General features: G+C 40.3%; 7 protein-coding genes and 1 non-coding gene across 8 annotated transcripts; 4 read left to right on the forward strand and 4 right to left on the reverse strand.

The window, feature by feature from the left end:
- Positions 1-603: 603 nt before the first annotated feature.
- CLUP02_16049 (uncharacterized protein) lies at positions 604-738 on the reverse strand (the record flags this gene model as incomplete). Its single annotated transcript, XM_049294973.1, has 1 exon — positions 604-738. One exon carries the CDS (start codon positions 736-738, stop codon positions 604-606), a length of 135 nt encoding a protein of 44 aa, XP_049152120.1.
- A 465-nt stretch (positions 739-1,203) lies between these two features.
- On the reverse strand, positions 1,204-2,484 carry CLUP02_16050 (uncharacterized protein; the record flags this gene model as incomplete). The annotated part of the gene is made up of 6 exons (XM_049294974.1): positions 1,204-1,358; positions 1,419-1,525; positions 1,584-1,768; positions 1,941-2,025; positions 2,088-2,356; positions 2,410-2,484. 6 exons carry the CDS (start codon positions 2,482-2,484, stop codon positions 1,204-1,206), a joined length of 876 nt encoding a protein of 291 aa, XP_049152121.1.
- A 55-nt stretch (positions 2,485-2,539) lies between these two features.
- CLUP02_16051 (uncharacterized protein) lies at positions 2,540-4,201 on the forward strand (the record flags this gene model as incomplete). The annotated part of the gene is made up of 7 exons (XM_049294975.1): positions 2,540-2,679; positions 2,748-2,867; positions 3,018-3,039; positions 3,111-3,462; positions 3,516-3,610; positions 3,814-3,935; positions 4,015-4,201. 7 exons carry the CDS (start codon positions 2,540-2,542, stop codon positions 4,199-4,201), a joined length of 1,038 nt encoding a protein of 345 aa, XP_049152122.1.
- Positions 4,202-5,437: 1,236 nt separating this feature from the next.
- Positions 5,438-6,741, reverse strand: CLUP02_16052 (uncharacterized protein; the record flags this gene model as incomplete). Its single annotated transcript, XM_049294976.1, has 2 exons — positions 5,438-5,687; positions 6,164-6,741. 2 exons carry the CDS (start codon positions 6,739-6,741, stop codon positions 5,438-5,440), a joined length of 828 nt encoding a protein of 275 aa, XP_049152123.1.
- Positions 6,742-7,246: 505 nt separating this feature from the next.
- Positions 7,247-7,332, forward strand: CLUP02_tRNA291. Its single transcript has one exon. It is a non-coding gene; the product is annotated as a tRNA-Gly (tRNA).
- A 132-nt stretch (positions 7,333-7,464) lies between these two features.
- On the forward strand, positions 7,465-7,683 carry CLUP02_16053 (uncharacterized protein; the record flags this gene model as incomplete). Its single annotated transcript, XM_049294977.1, has 2 exons — positions 7,465-7,562; positions 7,605-7,683. 2 exons carry the CDS (start codon positions 7,465-7,467, stop codon positions 7,681-7,683), a joined length of 177 nt encoding a protein of 58 aa, XP_049152124.1.
- A 421-nt stretch (positions 7,684-8,104) lies between these two features.
- On the forward strand, positions 8,105-9,737 carry CLUP02_16054 (hydantoinase/carbamoylase family amidase; the record flags this gene model as incomplete). Its single annotated transcript, XM_049294978.1, has 4 exons — positions 8,105-8,349; positions 8,404-8,721; positions 8,789-9,604; positions 9,665-9,737. 4 exons carry the CDS (start codon positions 8,105-8,107, stop codon positions 9,735-9,737), a joined length of 1,452 nt encoding a protein of 483 aa, XP_049152125.1.
- Positions 9,738-13,282: 3,545 nt separating this feature from the next.
- CLUP02_16055 (uncharacterized protein) lies at positions 13,283-13,516 on the reverse strand (the record flags this gene model as incomplete). The annotated part of the gene is made up of 1 exon (XM_049294979.1): positions 13,283-13,516. A coding segment is annotated over one exon (234 nt), but the record flags the coding sequence as incomplete, so codon positions are not given.
- Positions 13,517-17,192: the final 3,676 nt, after the last annotated feature.

Here is a 17,192-nt window from a genome sequence, read left to right on the forward strand (position 1 = left end):
GTCACCTTCTCGAAGGGTAAAGCCCCCCCCCAAAGATGAACAGAGCGTCTCCGGATGCGCCTAATTGCTGAAGATAATTATGATAAGATTAGCCGGGCAAAGTCGATATCATCAGACTGGTGGTATCTTGAGTGGCATGTCGTGACAGCATCTTTCCTCTGACCTGGCCGCGATAACAATCTGCCAAGGGAGAGAGAGTGTGAGATGGTCCTTTGCACCTCGACTGGTTTCGGCGTGTCTCGTCCCGGGCTCTGCATTTGGTGGTTTTGCGCGGAATCCTCCCCATTGAAACGATTCCTGTGGTCGCCCGTCACCTGATTGACTTTGGCTGCGCCATCTAGGCCGAAATGCAAACCAGCAAGCCACCCCCGAAAAGGTTGCGACGGGCAAGCTTTCTGGACTGGACACTCGCTCATCGGCATCCCTGGACTTCGTTCCCCCCTCGCCCTCATCCTCACTCTTGACCCCTCCCCTTCTCAAGTTCTTCCCAGCACTCGTTTGATTGACCGGTGCGGGGCCTTTGAAGCACTTGTGTCACTGTGTATTTGAAATGTAGTTCGGTTCAAGGTGGCCGCCAACTTGAGACAGGATTTCTATGGTCCATCATTGCAGACCGCTTATTAGATGGCAAGGCTCTGTCGGTCTGTACAAGCGTCCAAGACCGCAAACCCACAAACCCCCGCAGATATTCTGACTGGAGAAGAACGATCCCGAGCTGGCTGATCGACCCTTCGTCATATTGTCGTCGTGCCGAGCTTCCTCAACGGTCTGTTGCCTCCGAACCCCAGGTCTCCACTGTTGCCGAAATGTTAGTGGGCAATGCGGTTTTAGTTATCCGACCTACGGATATTTCTGCAAATTTCCAAAGTGACGAGCCAGACAAGCCGCATGTCGCCAGCGACATCCACATCCCGAGACGCCCCGTCGCGCGGTGTTGCAGACAAAACGTTCAGTGGATAGCTATCACTCAAAACGTACCGGGAGCCCCATCTCTATTGGGGGCCACAGTACCCTAGTTGCCGACACATGCGAAAGGATGGGATACCTAGGTGCTAGTTACGGAATCAAGAATTTGAGCTTCATCTTGTTTCCGGACTCTGGCTTCTTAGGGGTTGACGTAAGGCCATTCCGACCTTCTTCAGAAGGACTTTACGACCGACCGAGTCTTCGAAGAACCGGGGTCTATATTAGCAGCGCTTCGGTCTAAGATATTTGACTTGTCGAAGCATCGTTGATGAGGGGTAGCATGAGAACATGGAGGGTTTCCACTGGCAAAGCTTGCTCACCGAGCCATCCCTCTAATTCCGGGCTGCTCCAAACCATCCAAAAATTGGACAAGCCAGGCCAGGTGAGGTGTACTGATCCGGGTGAATGTCAACTAGGGGAATGTCGGCCACGCTCATTCATGCCCGCTGAACCTGTACGACCGTCAACGAGCTGCACCCATCCCAGGAGTAACGAACCTAGCTCTGCACACCCTCCCAAGATGTCCTTCCTAGGTACTCCGTACAGTTTGACGGCGGCTCTGCGAGTTCCAAACCCACAGATGGACGACATTCATTTGTCATCTTCCGTCACCTAACTTCGGCGAGCGATACGCCGCATGTACGCAAAGCTCTTCGAAAGGGAATCGTCTGCTGTAGCCCGGCCATCCCGCGGAAATTTGAGACGGGCAGGCCTTGGTACCGAGCGCGGCGGGCACGGAGCCGTCGCCGCAGATGTTGCCATAGTTCGACCACCCTGTTGAGTCTGTTATGCAAACGTGCCCCTACAACATCCATCAACAGACAGAAACACGTGACCGGAGCTCGCCCGAGTGTTATGTATCTGTACTTTGGTTACTTCAACTCAGTTAGTCCCTTAAGTCCAGGGCAAGTGCCAATCATGGTCCCCTAACATGGATCGGTCTCCGGGAGGATTTAAGATTCTCACAAGCGCACGGTGGCTCTTCCGGCGACTATGTACTGGCAGCGAAGAAACGGTTCAATTAACAAACGGGGATGCCAGGGGCCATTGCATTGTTGTCTCGTTGCTCCACAATGGCAACTGGAGGTTATTAATATTACCCTGTATCCATATATGTGTACGTGCGGATAAAGGTCTCGTTTGTGCATTTATACTTCTGCCACTTCATGAGTACCCCAATACTGCGTGCGGTTGATGTTCTACCCTTGGACTGGCGCAGCAGCAGCTGAGGCATGGAGATCGGCAATCCGCCAGCAGCAAAGTTGGTGGTAGTCGGTGAGGGAGATGACGTGTCGAACTTGGAAAATGAGCAATACGACCGCCGCGTGCCTCTCAAGTTGACGCTCAGGCGGCCAGGAGGAGGGTCCGGCTGGCGGTGAGACCGAACACGCTATTCACGGTGATGAGAAGAGAGTGCCCGTATGACTGAATGCGTGAATAGACCATCCGTATCAGAGCGGTACAATGCCTGTTGAAATCCCCAACTTGGGGAAGCACTACGGAGTACACAAAATGCATCTCAGCATAATGCACAAATGGCACCTGGCTTCCTTGCACCAACGTTGGGCCCCAAATGAACCAGCCATCCAGCCAGATATTGAGGGGCGGTCTGCTCTGCCTCAATTCATCACCAAGCATCAAAGGCTTTGACACTGCTACAGGCAAGCCTTTTCTTATCCCTGCCCAGCGAGCAAATCTCCTCAAACTTTACGGGTCCAATTGAGTATAGCACAGCCGGAACTTTTGCAAGCCTACGCGGTACTCACCCAAATCTGATCCAGGCACGCCAGGGCAGCCGATACGAGTGGGCTCCAACTGACAGCAATCCACCGGGGCTCGACCGCTCGACAGTCGGAGACTCCCGCTCAACCTCATTCACTTTCCATCTCCAACGCCCAAGCGTAACTAATTCTGCTTCATAGAACCCCTCATCCCCGAGGCCTCGCCCACTGCTCTTCGTCGCTGAACCGCCATGGCCTCCGTTTCCCCCGGTCATCAAAAACCGCTTTAGGGGCCTTGACTGCCCTGAATTGATGTCTTGCAGCTGTCAGGAGGGTCCTGGATATTGCTGATGTGACTCAAACCCCCCGTTCGACCCGCTCAGAGCACCCTGTCCAATATGCTGATCCTGCCTACTCTGCTAGGGGGGCCGCAACGTCGAGGCCGCACCGAATGCAACGGGGACAAACAACGAGTTTCCTCGTTGCATTCGAGAAACGGTCTCCGCAGAGCGACACGCAGGTGTCATTGCTCATGTGACGAGTTCCGGCCAGGATGCTACATATAGAGTTTGCACGTTTTGGGTGGGTGTTTGGGCGTCAATCCTGCCACTTGTCTATGGATACGGATATGCCCATTGCCCCCGTCCTCCACTTTCCAGATTGAAGGGAGCTTTTGAAAAGGGCCGTACTGGGTCTCCCAGCCCTGCCAGACTCCTCCTATCTTTGACACGTCCGGAAGGATATGCAATAGAGGCGCCCCTGGCTAAGGACGAATGTATTCGTGCATGCAAAGTAACCGTACAGCCCAAATATCGTGACCTTGCACAGTGCTCAAGAACAATGGACAAGGATCAGGTGTATCAGCTTCCACCTCACTCTCGCTGGCTTTGATATTCAACGTGGCTTACCGTCAATTACTGAAGGTGTTTATTACTGACTGAAGGAAAAGGGTCGACAGGTGAGGGTTAATTCCTTCAATGCGTGGGCCTGCGGCTGTCATGGACTCCCAATCCCGATTCCCCAGCGTTAAAGGCCCTTGAAACCCAAATCATGCAGCCTGCCTCATAGCCGAAGAGTCAATTTTGCCCGGACGGCGAGCCGGACCGACCGGCGCATCCAGCCCTAGAGCACGGGGCCGAAATGGAACAACATCCCGCTCCGCCAGCGGCATCGTGAATGGGGAAATAGTGTAAAGGGCACGACTTTGCGCAAGAGCAAGACCGACATCGTGTTGATACTGTTTCACACGTACATTGCTTTATGTATCCATAGATTTGGTTAATTGGACATCGTCGAGCTGGGTCCGCTTTCTGACCAAACTTGCTAGGGCATCTGAATTGCAGGTCATTCATGAGATACAGCAGTTGGGTTCCTCTCCAGTCTTTTATCTGGGACGACCGCCCATGACTATCTGTGAGGTGCAAACTCATATTGGTTGTTCATTTTCTATTCTAACACCCCCACTGGTCCAGGCTATACCCACGTCTTCAGACGAGCGAGGTATACAAATCTAAGAGAACGAAGGTTTATTCGAAGCGAACATGATACGAATCGTTCGTTCCCAGCATATGCAGGCTAATTCAGCCCATCCAGCCAGATAACAGCCACACAAAGGCGGAAATGGCATTATGAGATTGGCTGGCTGGGCGCTTGCTTCTCGGTCACTTGGCGTTGAATACAGCCGTGAAGCTCACTTGCGCTGTCTCCTGTTGGCTGTCTAGACGAGCTGATTGCTAGGAGCCCGGGAGATCCATGCAGAATTTGGTCTCCAACATCATTTGATTCGATGCGTTTTGTGATAACTGGCTTGTGTGACGTGATAGAAGGTGCGCTCTGCAGGTGGTTCGCTGCAAGCCGCTGTCTGTTTTGCTCTAGTATTTATGCAAGCTTGACAAGTCTGCAGTCCAGGTTGCTGCATCTATCGTACGAACACACCGTCATTTTTTGTTGATGTGGAGTCATACCTGCACACGCCCGCAAGGTAGACTGTTGGTTGATCCGATGCATGTGCTAAATTATGCTCCGATGAGATCACGATGCTGACACGACCCAGGGGGTGACGGGAATCGTTGACGATCAAGAGGCACATGAAATTGGGGAATCCAATAAATTCCCATCTGAGTATGGAAAAGGTTCGGACCTTTGACCGACTCCCCGATGTCACCTCGTTCCGCTGCGGTCATCGTCTTAATACAGACATTATCCCGCTCATCTCATGTAAGTGCCACCAACCAACAACCAACACAGCAATCATCCAAAGCCCAACGATGAGATGGATTATTTTGCAGCCACCAAAACGCAAAGACCCCTGCTAAAATCACACAGTTTCCGCAATCTATCACAGAGCTTCTGTACATTTTCTCCTCACAGCCAAGCCGTCATATCTTGGTTTCCTCCAATGGTGGTTGAGCCAGTTTCCAGGACCCCGGGTCTAGAGTTGCGTGGCACACACCATGTTGTTGGTGCTCATCGCGGTTTACAAGCCGGCCAGTAGATCTGCATCGGTGACAGATAACGGGCGTCTGAAGTCTCGGCGGCCGACGCTACCTCGATCGGGCTACGAGAGGTCTCGAATATCCCTAAGCCATCTCCAAATTTCTACGGTTCTACCAAATTTCTATCGCCGTCTTGATCAAGGGGTCCTAGTCTATCGGAGTGGCAGACGTTGAGTAAGTGATGCGGCCTGCCGGAAACCCGGGCCAAGAACTCTTCATCGACGAGGATCGCGATCCTCCCTGTTATTCCCGAGATCATAACCTTTTCTTTGTTATTGGCGCGGCTGACTTCTTGACCGATATTCCAGAAACGAGCCTGCCGTCCGGGAGGACTTGCTCACTTCTCCGCACTCCTGCGAGAATGAACGGATACGCGGTGTCGCAAGCCAAACACGTCGTCATGAGAAAGATGCCCATGAGATTGACGAAGAAACCATGGGCCTCTGGCCAGTACCACCAGAGCAGACCGGTTGAGCCAATCCAACCGGTGAGGGTGCCAAGTGCCCTACAAAGCCTTTCGAACAAGTGATCAGCATAAGATGTGTGCTCATATGACCCGAAACCCCCTCTCACCGAACGCAGCGGGTGCTTATCCTGACTGAGCAAACATGGCCGTCCAAATACGACAGAATGAAAAGAACGATGAAAACGAGAACCGGGAAAGAGACCCCACACATCGAAGCAACTCCAGCGGCACAGCATTCGAACCCATGACCTGCGGATAGCTCTTTTGGAATGGCATCAACACGCGTCAAGATGACACGTTTCGAGGATGAGAAAAGGAGCGGGTGTGAGTATATCGCACACCGGTGGCAGGGGAGACGACGCAAACACGGCATACAGTGAGATATTCTGACCCAACACGTCGGTGACCCTCATCACGTATGGATGTTTTCTCATGAGACGAGAGAAGCCAACCCGCCCACCGATCGGATGAGGCAAAAACAGCGAAGGAGGCCCAGACAAACGGAAAACACTCACCAGATCGCATAACTCGCGCCCCCAGAGTGACCCCTGACGAGCAACATGGCAAGACATCCCGTCCCAAGGGCGAACTGCGCCAGACCAGCCGTCCAGAACGCGAGCTCCGTACAATCGAATCCCTCCCGTCCGGCCCACCACTTGCCACTCTTGTCTCCGTACCCGGTACCGGGCGCCGACAGCCACCATTCCGCGACAGCGTAGTTCGCCGCGCAACCAAGGGCTACCATAATCGCAAGGATAGCGCCGATATTCTTCGCGACAAGCGGCGCGTGGCTCCACTCGTGTTTCGCGTTCTTGAGGGTCGTGTAGACGAGCGGTACGTCAAGAAGTAGCCAGACAAGGAAGCCGAGACGTTCGAGAGGGTGTTCAGCGACGCGAGCTGCGTAGATGAGTTCCCAGGAGAGGTTCAGCGCAAGGGCGAAGAGGGGCATGCCGTATGATTTTGTTCTGTGGGAGCGGATTGACATGAGTACATAGCACATGTCCCAGAAGATGGCGCCTGTGATGAGAAGGGCTCCGGAGGCTGGCACGACCCACGAGGGGACGTGAGGGGGAGGCGTGTCCGTCAGACCCATTTTGAAGGTGGTGATCTGCTCAGATGCGCCGATTTGGGTGCCCTCGGACTGATGGTGATCGTTGCAAATTGTGATAGGGTATGGGTTTGGGGGAGAAATCAGACCATAGTAAGCGATAAAGAAGTATGTCTGCCTAAACGCCAAGGATACTCTGTAAGCAGAATGGACAAGCACCATCACCCACTGTTGGATTAACTAACTGAGAAGAACACCTTATGCTTTTATTGGCTTCGTGTTAAGATGGCCTGAAGATAATTCTAGTTCAGTAACCCTTCGTGCAGGCACCTTGTTAAAGAGCGCACTCAAGAGCCAAAACCGGGCTAACGCGTCCAAAACGCGTCCAAGTTTGACGCGATACGGTGCGAGATTTGAAGGTCTCGTAAACTCCAATGATTCAAAATCGCGTCTGTAGCATACAGCCGCTCGTGAGACGCACTTCGGCGGTCATCGGTACCGCTGTCGGTACATGGGTACTAAAAATGGTGAGTGGATCATCACCACATCCGCATCTGTAGTGTAGTGGTTATCATCCTTGCCTTCCATTCTTGTTCGGAATAGCAAGGGACCCGGTTTCGATTACCGGCGGATGCATCACGCGGATGGTTAGAATTTTGTTTTTTTTCCTCTCAATTCAGGCAAAGAGAGAGAACCTGGCCAACTGGCATTGCTGACACATCTAGTTCAATTGGCTTTGATTTGTTGTTGGTATGTTAAAGGCCCAGAATGGCCGTTTCGGGCATGAACCAAAGCCAGAAGCAGGTTGATGTTGCGTTGAGAGGACTGGAAATGCCCACCAAGGATGGGTATAAAGCCAAGTTGAAGTATGTAATAAATAGTAGCCTTCTTCGTGACATTCCAGCCAGAAGGAACCGAAAGAGACCGTCCAATAAGGAAGCCTCATCGATATGCAAGGCTCAAGGCAAATACTCCGCTGATGCTTGATTAACTGTATGCACGCATGCAAGCTCAACATCTACGCCAATGCAACTAACGCAAATTTAGAACAATCTTTATAGAATCTTTCAATCACTGTTTTTGCATAAAGGACGTATCCTTTGTTACGATGCTGCTTGACAGGTTGGCTAGACTTGAAGTTACTAATGGTCAAAAAAGAGGAACACGCATGTTTCCCGTGCCATCAAAGATTATTACGTCGGCAAGACTGAATAAACTTTTTGAAAATGGATCGAGAGAATGAACTCGGTAACTCTACCCATGTATTCTGTTATTGCCCAATGTCTGCTATCGTGTCAATCGGTGAAGCTGTCACCGAAATCCACTGCCGGGAGGCATGATACCTACCCCTCACTCAGATTGTCGGCACTGCTTCCGAGATAACGGCTTTTACCCGAGTGGTAGCCCAATGATCGTCGTCCAAACCACAAAACGGCATGCTTTGTCTACAGAATTGAACATATGGCAAAGTCGCATATCAAATCATCGCGACAGGATGTTCCCAAGAAGGCCATCAGCGCCTCAGGCATTCTACTTCGTGCGCCGGTCGTCGACCTTTTCCCGAGGCTTGTCAGGTCTTAAGATCAACGCCGATCGTCTTCAAGAAACAATTCACCATACTTGCCAATGGGGAGCGGCTCATCGATATGGCAGGTAAGCCTAGTCATCCTTCTGAGGGAGCCTCCTAAATCGCTGACAACTCACCAGAGGCCCAAATGAAACTGGCATGGCCCGGCTGACTCTCTCAGATGAAGATGCCACCGCGAGACGATGGTTCATAGAAGAGACGCAGAGATTGGGTTGCGATGTTAAAGTTGATCAGATGGGCAACATCTTTGCTAGGCAAAGAGGATCACTGGGCTCAAAACTGCCCATGACTGCGATGGGCAGCCATTTGGATACTCAGCCCCAAGGCGGTAGGTACGATGGCATACTAGGGGTCGTTGCTGGTATCGAAGCACTTAGAACGATGAAAGAGAATGGCTATCACTCTAAATTCGATATTGGGGTCATCAATTGGACAAAGTACGCAAATCCAGCTTCCGCCCGTCGAGCCCCTCATGGATTTAGATTCGCTGACTTGGCCCCATAGTGAAGAGGGCGCCAGGTTTCCTGGCACAACAGTCTCCTCCAAAGTCTGGGCAGGAGAAATACCAATACAAAAGGCTTGGGACCTGAGAGATGTTTCAGATCCCTCCATCACAATGAAGTCAGAACTCGAGAGACACGGATACTTAGGGAACACTTCGTGTTCGGCAACTCAAGGTTACCCGGTAGGGGCGCACTTTGAACTACATATCGAACAAGGTCCTTTGTTGGAATCCAGAGGGAGAAAGATCGGAGTTGTTCGAGGCGTACAAGCCTGCAGATGGCTCACTTTTGCCGTAGCCGGCCGGAGTGCTCACTCGGGTACGACGCCTTATTCAGCGAGGAAAGATCCGCTATTAGCTGCGGCGAAGATGATTGCGGCCTCGAATGAACTGGCCCAGACATCTGGGGCTTTCGTGACCACAGGAATCATCAAAGTTCCTCCGGGATCGTCGACCAATGCAGTTGCTTCGCAGGCAACGTTCACACTGGATATTCGCCATCCAGATGATAAGACCATCTCTGAGGTCCAGGATCAATGTCTCGCCTCTTTCCAGGAGATTTGCCGCGAAAACGGCGTGGAGCTGAGCTGGAGCATCGATGTGGACTCCCCCGCCACCACTTTTGATGAGGACTGTGTGTGGGCTGTCGAAACAGCAGCGAACGGTATCGTGGGATACGATGGCTGGCTTCGTATGACGAGCGGCGCGACACACGATAGTGTGAATACGAGCAAGCATTGTCCAACAACGATGATATTTGTACCCTGCAAAGACGGTATCAGTCATCATCCAGAAGAGTATTGCAGTCCGGAGGATTGGTAAGTCATGATCGTATTCGAAAGGCAAGGAGTTCTGTACTAAAGGTTGGCGTGATTCAGTGCTTTGGGGGCGCAGACACTTCTCGATTCTGTCATCATTTACGACAACAGGAGACAAGCAAAGCTTCAATAGTTGCCCATGACGTTAACTTGGAGCCAGACTATTCGGTGCTTTGAGCTTCTGTGGACTAGCAGTGAAAACAATTCAATATCATTTGAAATCGCCATATCCTTCATCGATTGCTATATGCAATCAAAGGTTGAAAAAAATGACGAACATTGTTGATGAATAAAAAAGATCATGTATGAATCTGACATGCCCCCGTGGGATATAACACTACACTGCCTTCAATCCTTCCACAACGCAAACGAACCATCGCCACCTTAAAGATCATTAATCCACCGGCTATTGTCTATAATAAAGAAGGATGAAATTTGTACGCAAACCATACTGCCCATCATTAGCCCAACCGTGCTTACCTTACTTCGGGTTACTATTAGTATCCCTATTACAGGGTAGTTAGTTCGAACCGTAGTTAATAAAGAGATTAATTGAATTATATAAATATCTACGTAATAAGTATAAAAAAGAGGTTCTAACTATAAGTTAGGCTAGCTACGATAATTATAAATAGGGCCCCTAATTAGCCCCTATATAGTCGGCTATATACTATAATTAAATTAAATTTCTAATTTAATACTAACTTTCTTTTTTTTTTATTAATTTAACTACTATAATTAGAGGTATAATTCGACCTCGGGCCCGTTTACTAAATTATCTCCTTTTCCCCCTTTTCTTTACTTTTTTTATATAACCTATCCCTCTATTTATATAATAACTTTTTTATTATTTATAAATTACTCTAATCCCTTATTTAGTACTACTTTTATAAAAGCGTTTATAAAGTTATTTTTATTATTAATTTAATAAATTTTAAGTATCTTGCGCCTTTCGTACGATTACCTAAGGGCTATAATATTAATTATAAGCCTCTTTTCTTTCGTCGTTCTTAATGTAATAAAGTATTTATATAGTAAATAAGAATTAGTATAAATAACCGTTAGAATAAATAAAAAGCTAATTCGATCGGTAATCTTTTTTAGCGTTATTAAAATCGTATAAGAGAGGTTAATATTATTAATTATATTATAAACCTTTAACGTTAGTATACTTTTTATTACTTACTTATTTTTAGTTAATAAGTAGTAAATTATATTACTATATATAGTAAATTCGCTCTTACTTATACTCTTATTAACTAGGATAATAATATACTTTAATTATAAAATAAGGTCGTTATTATTCGTAAATAACTTATTAATAAAGACGTAAAGCTTATTAATTATAAGGTTAATTAAGTAATAAACGAGACCTTAATTAAGATTTATTTTTTATTACTTAAGCCGCTTATTAAGTACCTCGACGTCTTATTTAGTTAGATTTATAACTTATACTACCCTAATATAATTAAAAGTTACCTCGGGCTAATAAATACTTATAATATATACCCCTTATACGAGCTTAGCCTTATACCGCTTCTTAACGTTAGTTATATTCGGATTAATAAGGTTAATCTTCTCGCCCTACTCCTTTTATTAAAAAATAATAGTTTCCCCTTCGATTATAAAAATCCTACTATTAAATACTAAGGGTATATTTATTATAAGGACCTCTTTTAGCTTTATTATAAAGCCCGCTTTTTAAAGCTTTTTATCCTTTTTTTTTATAAAATTAATATTAAATAAGCTTAATATATTATTAGTTTATATTCTAACGATCCTAAATTAGTCGCCTTTATACTTTATAATTAATAAGCACGGGTCGTACGTAAAAGTAACTATTAATAATTAATTAATATAAAAATCGTAATAAGTAGCCTATTAATAAGTACCCGATTTTATAAGCTTATATAATAGCTTAAGCACTTTAATAATCGTACTTTCTAAGTACTTACTAACTATTTCCTTCAATAAATAGGCTAGGATTTTTTTTATAAGCCCTATAGCTAATTAGGTATAGGCCTAGGTAATATTATAGCTCTAAATCTCGTATCCCTTTTTTTATAGCGATGCTATTAGTACTATTATTAATTATTAGCTATAGCACTATATAATAAGTAATTATATAAGTAGCGTTGCTTTTTTAATATCGCCGTACCCCTAAATTACGTATCTAAACTTCTTATACGGCTAGGATTTTCTTTTTCCTTTAATCTTACGAACTATTTATAATTTAAATATATAGAGGTTTATATATTTTTTTAAGTTATATAAAATAAATCGATAGACCCCTCGATTATAAAGAGTATTTATTTTAATAAGATCTAATCCCTTATACGGCTTTTTAATAGTTATAATTACGCTTTTTTTACGTAGTTTAATTACTAGCTCGAAATCGGCTTTTTCTTTTATTATATAAAAGGTATTAATTACCTCGTCGCTAGTAATAAATTACTATATCAGGGCTTATTATCGTAGTTTTTTACGACGTTTTATTAGTAATATTAGTGCCCTTTTAGTAATTTCCTCTTCTTTATTATTTATTAATATTATTACGACGATTTTATTAAGGATAATTTCTTATACCTCTTTTACGGGTTATATAGTTTCCCCTAGCTCTTTTTCTTTTTATAAGTTAGAAATCACTTCGTTGAGATTTATATAATATAGTCTAACTATTATAATTAATACTTTAAGTAACTAGTTACGATTTCTTATAATTATATAAGAGCGCTCGTTAATAAAAATTAACTTATATAGCCTAGCTTATTATTAAGTAATTTCGCGCTATACTCGTATATCTAAATTTAGTAATATATTTAAATTACCCCCTATATTAGGCCTATTGCGTATAGTAATTATTTTATTAACTTATTTTTTTATACTTACTTTGCGTAGTACCCGTATTACTTTTTTAACTACTCGAGCTTATTAACTTATACTTAGTAATAATAACGAGGCTAAGGTCGTTCTTAAATATACTCTAAATACTAATAGCATTAGTATAAGTCCGTTAGGCCCTATAATATCGTTATAGTATTTAAGTACTATTTAGAAGTATTCGTCGTTAGTAAAATCCGGATTTTCTTTTTTAATAATTCTAAACGCCCTTTTTAATTATTAATATACCCTTTTTACCTTTTTAATACTATAATACGCTTTAACGGGTACGACTTTTAACTATATACCGTAGGCCGTCGTATTATTTTTAAATTCTACTAACTTAAAGCTAGTACTAGCGTCGGTTCTAATACCGTTTAGCAGTCCTTAATATATATTAATTTAGCTTTTTCGTAAGGCTATTTATATTATCTTTACTTATAAATCCTAGAGGAATTGCCCTATTTAAAAAGATATAGTTATATTAATTATATATAGTACTAGCCGACTATTTAAATATAAAATATTGATAACGATTTCTTAGTTAAAGTTAAGCTTATTATATAATTTAAACTTAAATTTATATAGGCTTTATATATTTATTTAGTATTAATAATATACTTTCGTTAACTATTTTAGTACTCCTATTTTAATATTATTATTACTTAATTACTTTAAGAAGTTATATAGCCTCGTAACTAACGGGTACCCGAATCTTTAGTATAATCTTCTAAGCTTACTTTTTATTAAATAATTAATTAACTTCGTATTATTAATAAACTTTATAAACGTATACCCCTATCGTCGTTCGACTATTTCGAAGTACTTATTACTAAAGATTCTATTCTTCGTATTATTAAATATAATTCCTAGTCGATTTATATTTTTTAAATATAAGAGAAATAGGGTATTAATAGGTAAAATATAAAAAGTTATCGTTCCGAAGTACGTCTCTATTTTTATTATACTTAGGGCGATAATTTCCTTACCTAAGCTAAAACTAATCCTTATAATACTCGCTATTAACGTATTAAGTATTACTAGCGCGATTTTTTATAGTGCCTAGAATTGCCCTTTTCCTCTAGTTAACTATTACAATACCTTAGTATTTAAAATAATTTTATAGAAATTATCTAGGCCGTACCTTTTACTTATATAAAATACTTATACGAGCTTAGTATTTAAGGGATCTAAGTAGTATAAAAAGGACCCCTTTAGCTACCCCTAAATTTACTTAGTATTATATTCTTTCTTTTTAAATATTAAGAGAAATAGCGTCTTCTCTTTAATTATTAAGAAAATAGGCTTCGGCCCTATTAAATTCGCCCTTTTAGCTACCTTTATATTCGTTATTTAAAGGACCTTTCCTTACTATTTATAAATAAAAGCTTATTTATTAAGAGCTTTAACTACCCTCTATTTATTTAGCCTCGTATATTTTCTAAAAACTAACGGGGTAAAAAAAGAGTAGTTAATATTATTAATTTCGTTATAATTTAATTCGTTAGTATAGGGGGTAAGATCTTCTTTATTTTCTAAATCTCTTATAAGGGATATATATTTTAAGCTACTACTTTAACTATTATTACTAAGTTTTATACCCCTAGATCTACCCTTATATATAATAAGGAATTAGTTAAATTAATAAGGGCTAGTTTTACTATTTACTACCCTCGACTTTTTATACTATTTATATAATTTAGTACGCTCTTTTTTAAAGTAGTTACTTAACTAATATCTATTTTTTTTATAAATATAATATTATTTCTTTTATTACCTTATTTATAAATTAAATCTCTACTTATTTAACGAATCTAGGCCTCTTTATTAATAATTACTATATCTAGCCTCTTTTCCTTTCTTATTATACGTTTAATTAACTTAATATTATTAATAAGGGCCGTCGTATATTTAAAAATAGGTTTAGCGTAGTATTCTTATTTTAATATTAAAACTAGATTTTAGCCTCGAGTAGAGCGTCTCGTAGTTTTTAAGTACTTAGTATAGGGTTATTTTTATTTTTAATATACGCTAAATTATAATATAAAAATATCCGACTTTTTACTCGTTTATCCCCTTATTTAGCTAGGTTTTTACTAGCTTATTAATTTAATTAATAAGCTTTTTAAGGATCTTTACTCGTAATTTACCTTTTATTATCCTAGCTATAAATATAAAAGAAATCGCTCGTAGCTTAAATAAGAGCTTTAGGTTCTTATTATAGGTCTTAAAGCGGCTTTAGATTACGTTAATTATACTAAAAAAGTTGTTTTAATCGAGATTACGTACTACTTTATAATAATAATTAGAGGCTTTACTTACGAGTATAATATTAATTACTAAATAGTACTAATATTCCCTAATTCCGACTTTTTTATAATAATTATAAAATATCGTTAGGGTTTTTTATAAGACCTTATACTTCCCTTTAGAATATAATTTCTCTTTTAAAAAGATCTTTTTAAGGTCTATAAATTACTTCGTATTTATTATTAGATTTTTAGTATTTATATATAATCCCTGCGTCGCTACGTATTATTAATAACTTCGGGTTATTTACCTCCTTCTTTATTAACTAATTAGCGCCGAATTTCGTATTAATAGTAGTAACGAGTTATAAATCGAAATAAGTAAAATTATTAATTATTATATTTCTAATATTATATTTTACCCCGGTATATCCTTTTATAACGATAGATTTTTGTTAGTAATTATAGAGAAGAAATTTAAGTTATTTACCCTTTTTTTAAATTTATTAAAGTAATTATACGCTTTATTAACCTATATTTAGTTCTATAATACGAATTCCTTTTTTATAATTATTATTATTAGTATTTTATATAGCTTTTATAATTATAATTGCGCTAATAATACCCCTCGCTCGTAAAGGAATTTATTAACTACTTTTATAATTCCTAGGCTTGCGCTTACGAACTATTTATCTAGCTAATAACTAAGGTTATTTATAATCTCGTAAAATAGGGGTTACCCCTATAGCCCCTTTTTTTTTATAAACCTTAGTTAAATAGATTAATACTACGTTAATTTACTTACCGTTAAGCTAATTCGTAATTTAGTATATTTACGTCCCCTAATAGTCCGGGTTAATATTTACTTACTTATAAAAGATTAGAATTCTATTTAAGATCGGGTTTCGTCCTCTTCTTCTTTACCCTAACTCGCTAAGGGTCGTATTCTAGCTTATACTTATATTAATAATTATTAATATATTTAATCTTAATAAAAATATATTTAATCCGCGCGCTAGTTATAATAAATCCGTACTTTTATTACTTAATAAATTTATTAAAGTTTAAGAGATTCCCGCTTCCTCTTATTATTTTATTACTACTCTCGTTTTTACTATTTTTAGTAATTACTATTACTTTTTTAAATCGCTAACTATCGTACTTACTAAGATCCTCTTTTTTATTTAATATAAAAAGGTAGGTTTTAGTAGTTCTTTTTTATAATAATAGTAGTAGACGTTTATATTATTATAAAAAGATATAATAATTAGTCTCGGGATCTTTATTAGTTACCGATTTCTGCTATCTTATATACTTCTAGCTTCTTAAGCCTCGTACTCTTTATAATTTCTAAATAACTTCTTTCCTTAACCTACCTCTTTTAGGGTAGTATTTTATAAAAATAATTAAAAATAAACGCTAAGTAGCTCGTAAAAGAGCTATATAAGTTATTAAGAACCGTATAGACCGTTAAGTATAGTTAACGAAGTTAAGCCCTTTTTTTTATAAAATTATAGATTTTAAAAACTTATTAAAAAATACTTACTTATTACTTATATATAATAAGGTTAAATACTTAGAGATTTTATTTTTTATAGCCTCTTAGTACCTTATTTTATATCTTTTAAGTAGTCTTTTTTATAACTTAATTATAATTAAGTAATTATTACTTATTAATAATCCCTTTTATTACTTAATTAAGTTTTTAAAATTAGTAATCTCGTATTAAGAGCTAATATAAAAAGAAGCCCTTTAATAGCCCTCTAAAAAATTCTTTTTTTTCCCCCTTAGATCCTTATTTTTTTAGCCTTTTTTTAAGCTAATAATAACTTTAATAAGAGGTCGTAAGACTACTTTAAAATAGCTACTTTTTTTTTAAATTAATTTCCGAAATCCGTAATACTCTTAACTTAATATTATTAAGACCTCTAAATCCCCTCCTCTTTTATTAAACCGTCTTTTATATTATATTTTTAAATAATACCTAGGGGGTAGTTAAGGGAACTACGAAGAGGTTATTTAAGTTATAGGCTTAAAGTCGTATTTATAAAATCCTTATAATAATAAACTTTTCTATATATTATAGATTTTTTAACTTAATAACTCTTATAAAATTACTTTTATTATTAAATAAGAATATTTATATTTAAAAATCCCCTTTTTTAATTATATAGTACTCTTTTATATTATATTATTAAGCTCGTTCGTTATATTAATTAATTAAGTAAGTAGTTATTACGTAAGTATTTTTTTTTACTAATTTAACTAGTTAATTTCTAATTACGGGCCGGCTATAAAAAAGTTATTTAGTAAAAAAGCTACTCGGGGTAATAATAAAAAGCTAGTTATTTAAGTAGTTTTATTAATTAACGTAATTTAACGTAATAAATATCGACCTTTTATAAGTAATAAAGGGCTACGATTACTTAATTCCGTATAGTATTTAAGAATTACCCCTT

This window comes from Colletotrichum lupini, chromosome 9 (genome assembly GCF_023278565.1).
Source record: "Colletotrichum lupini chromosome 9, complete sequence".
NCBI classification, from domain to species: domain Eukaryota; kingdom Fungi; phylum Ascomycota; class Sordariomycetes; order Glomerellales; family Glomerellaceae; genus Colletotrichum; species Colletotrichum lupini.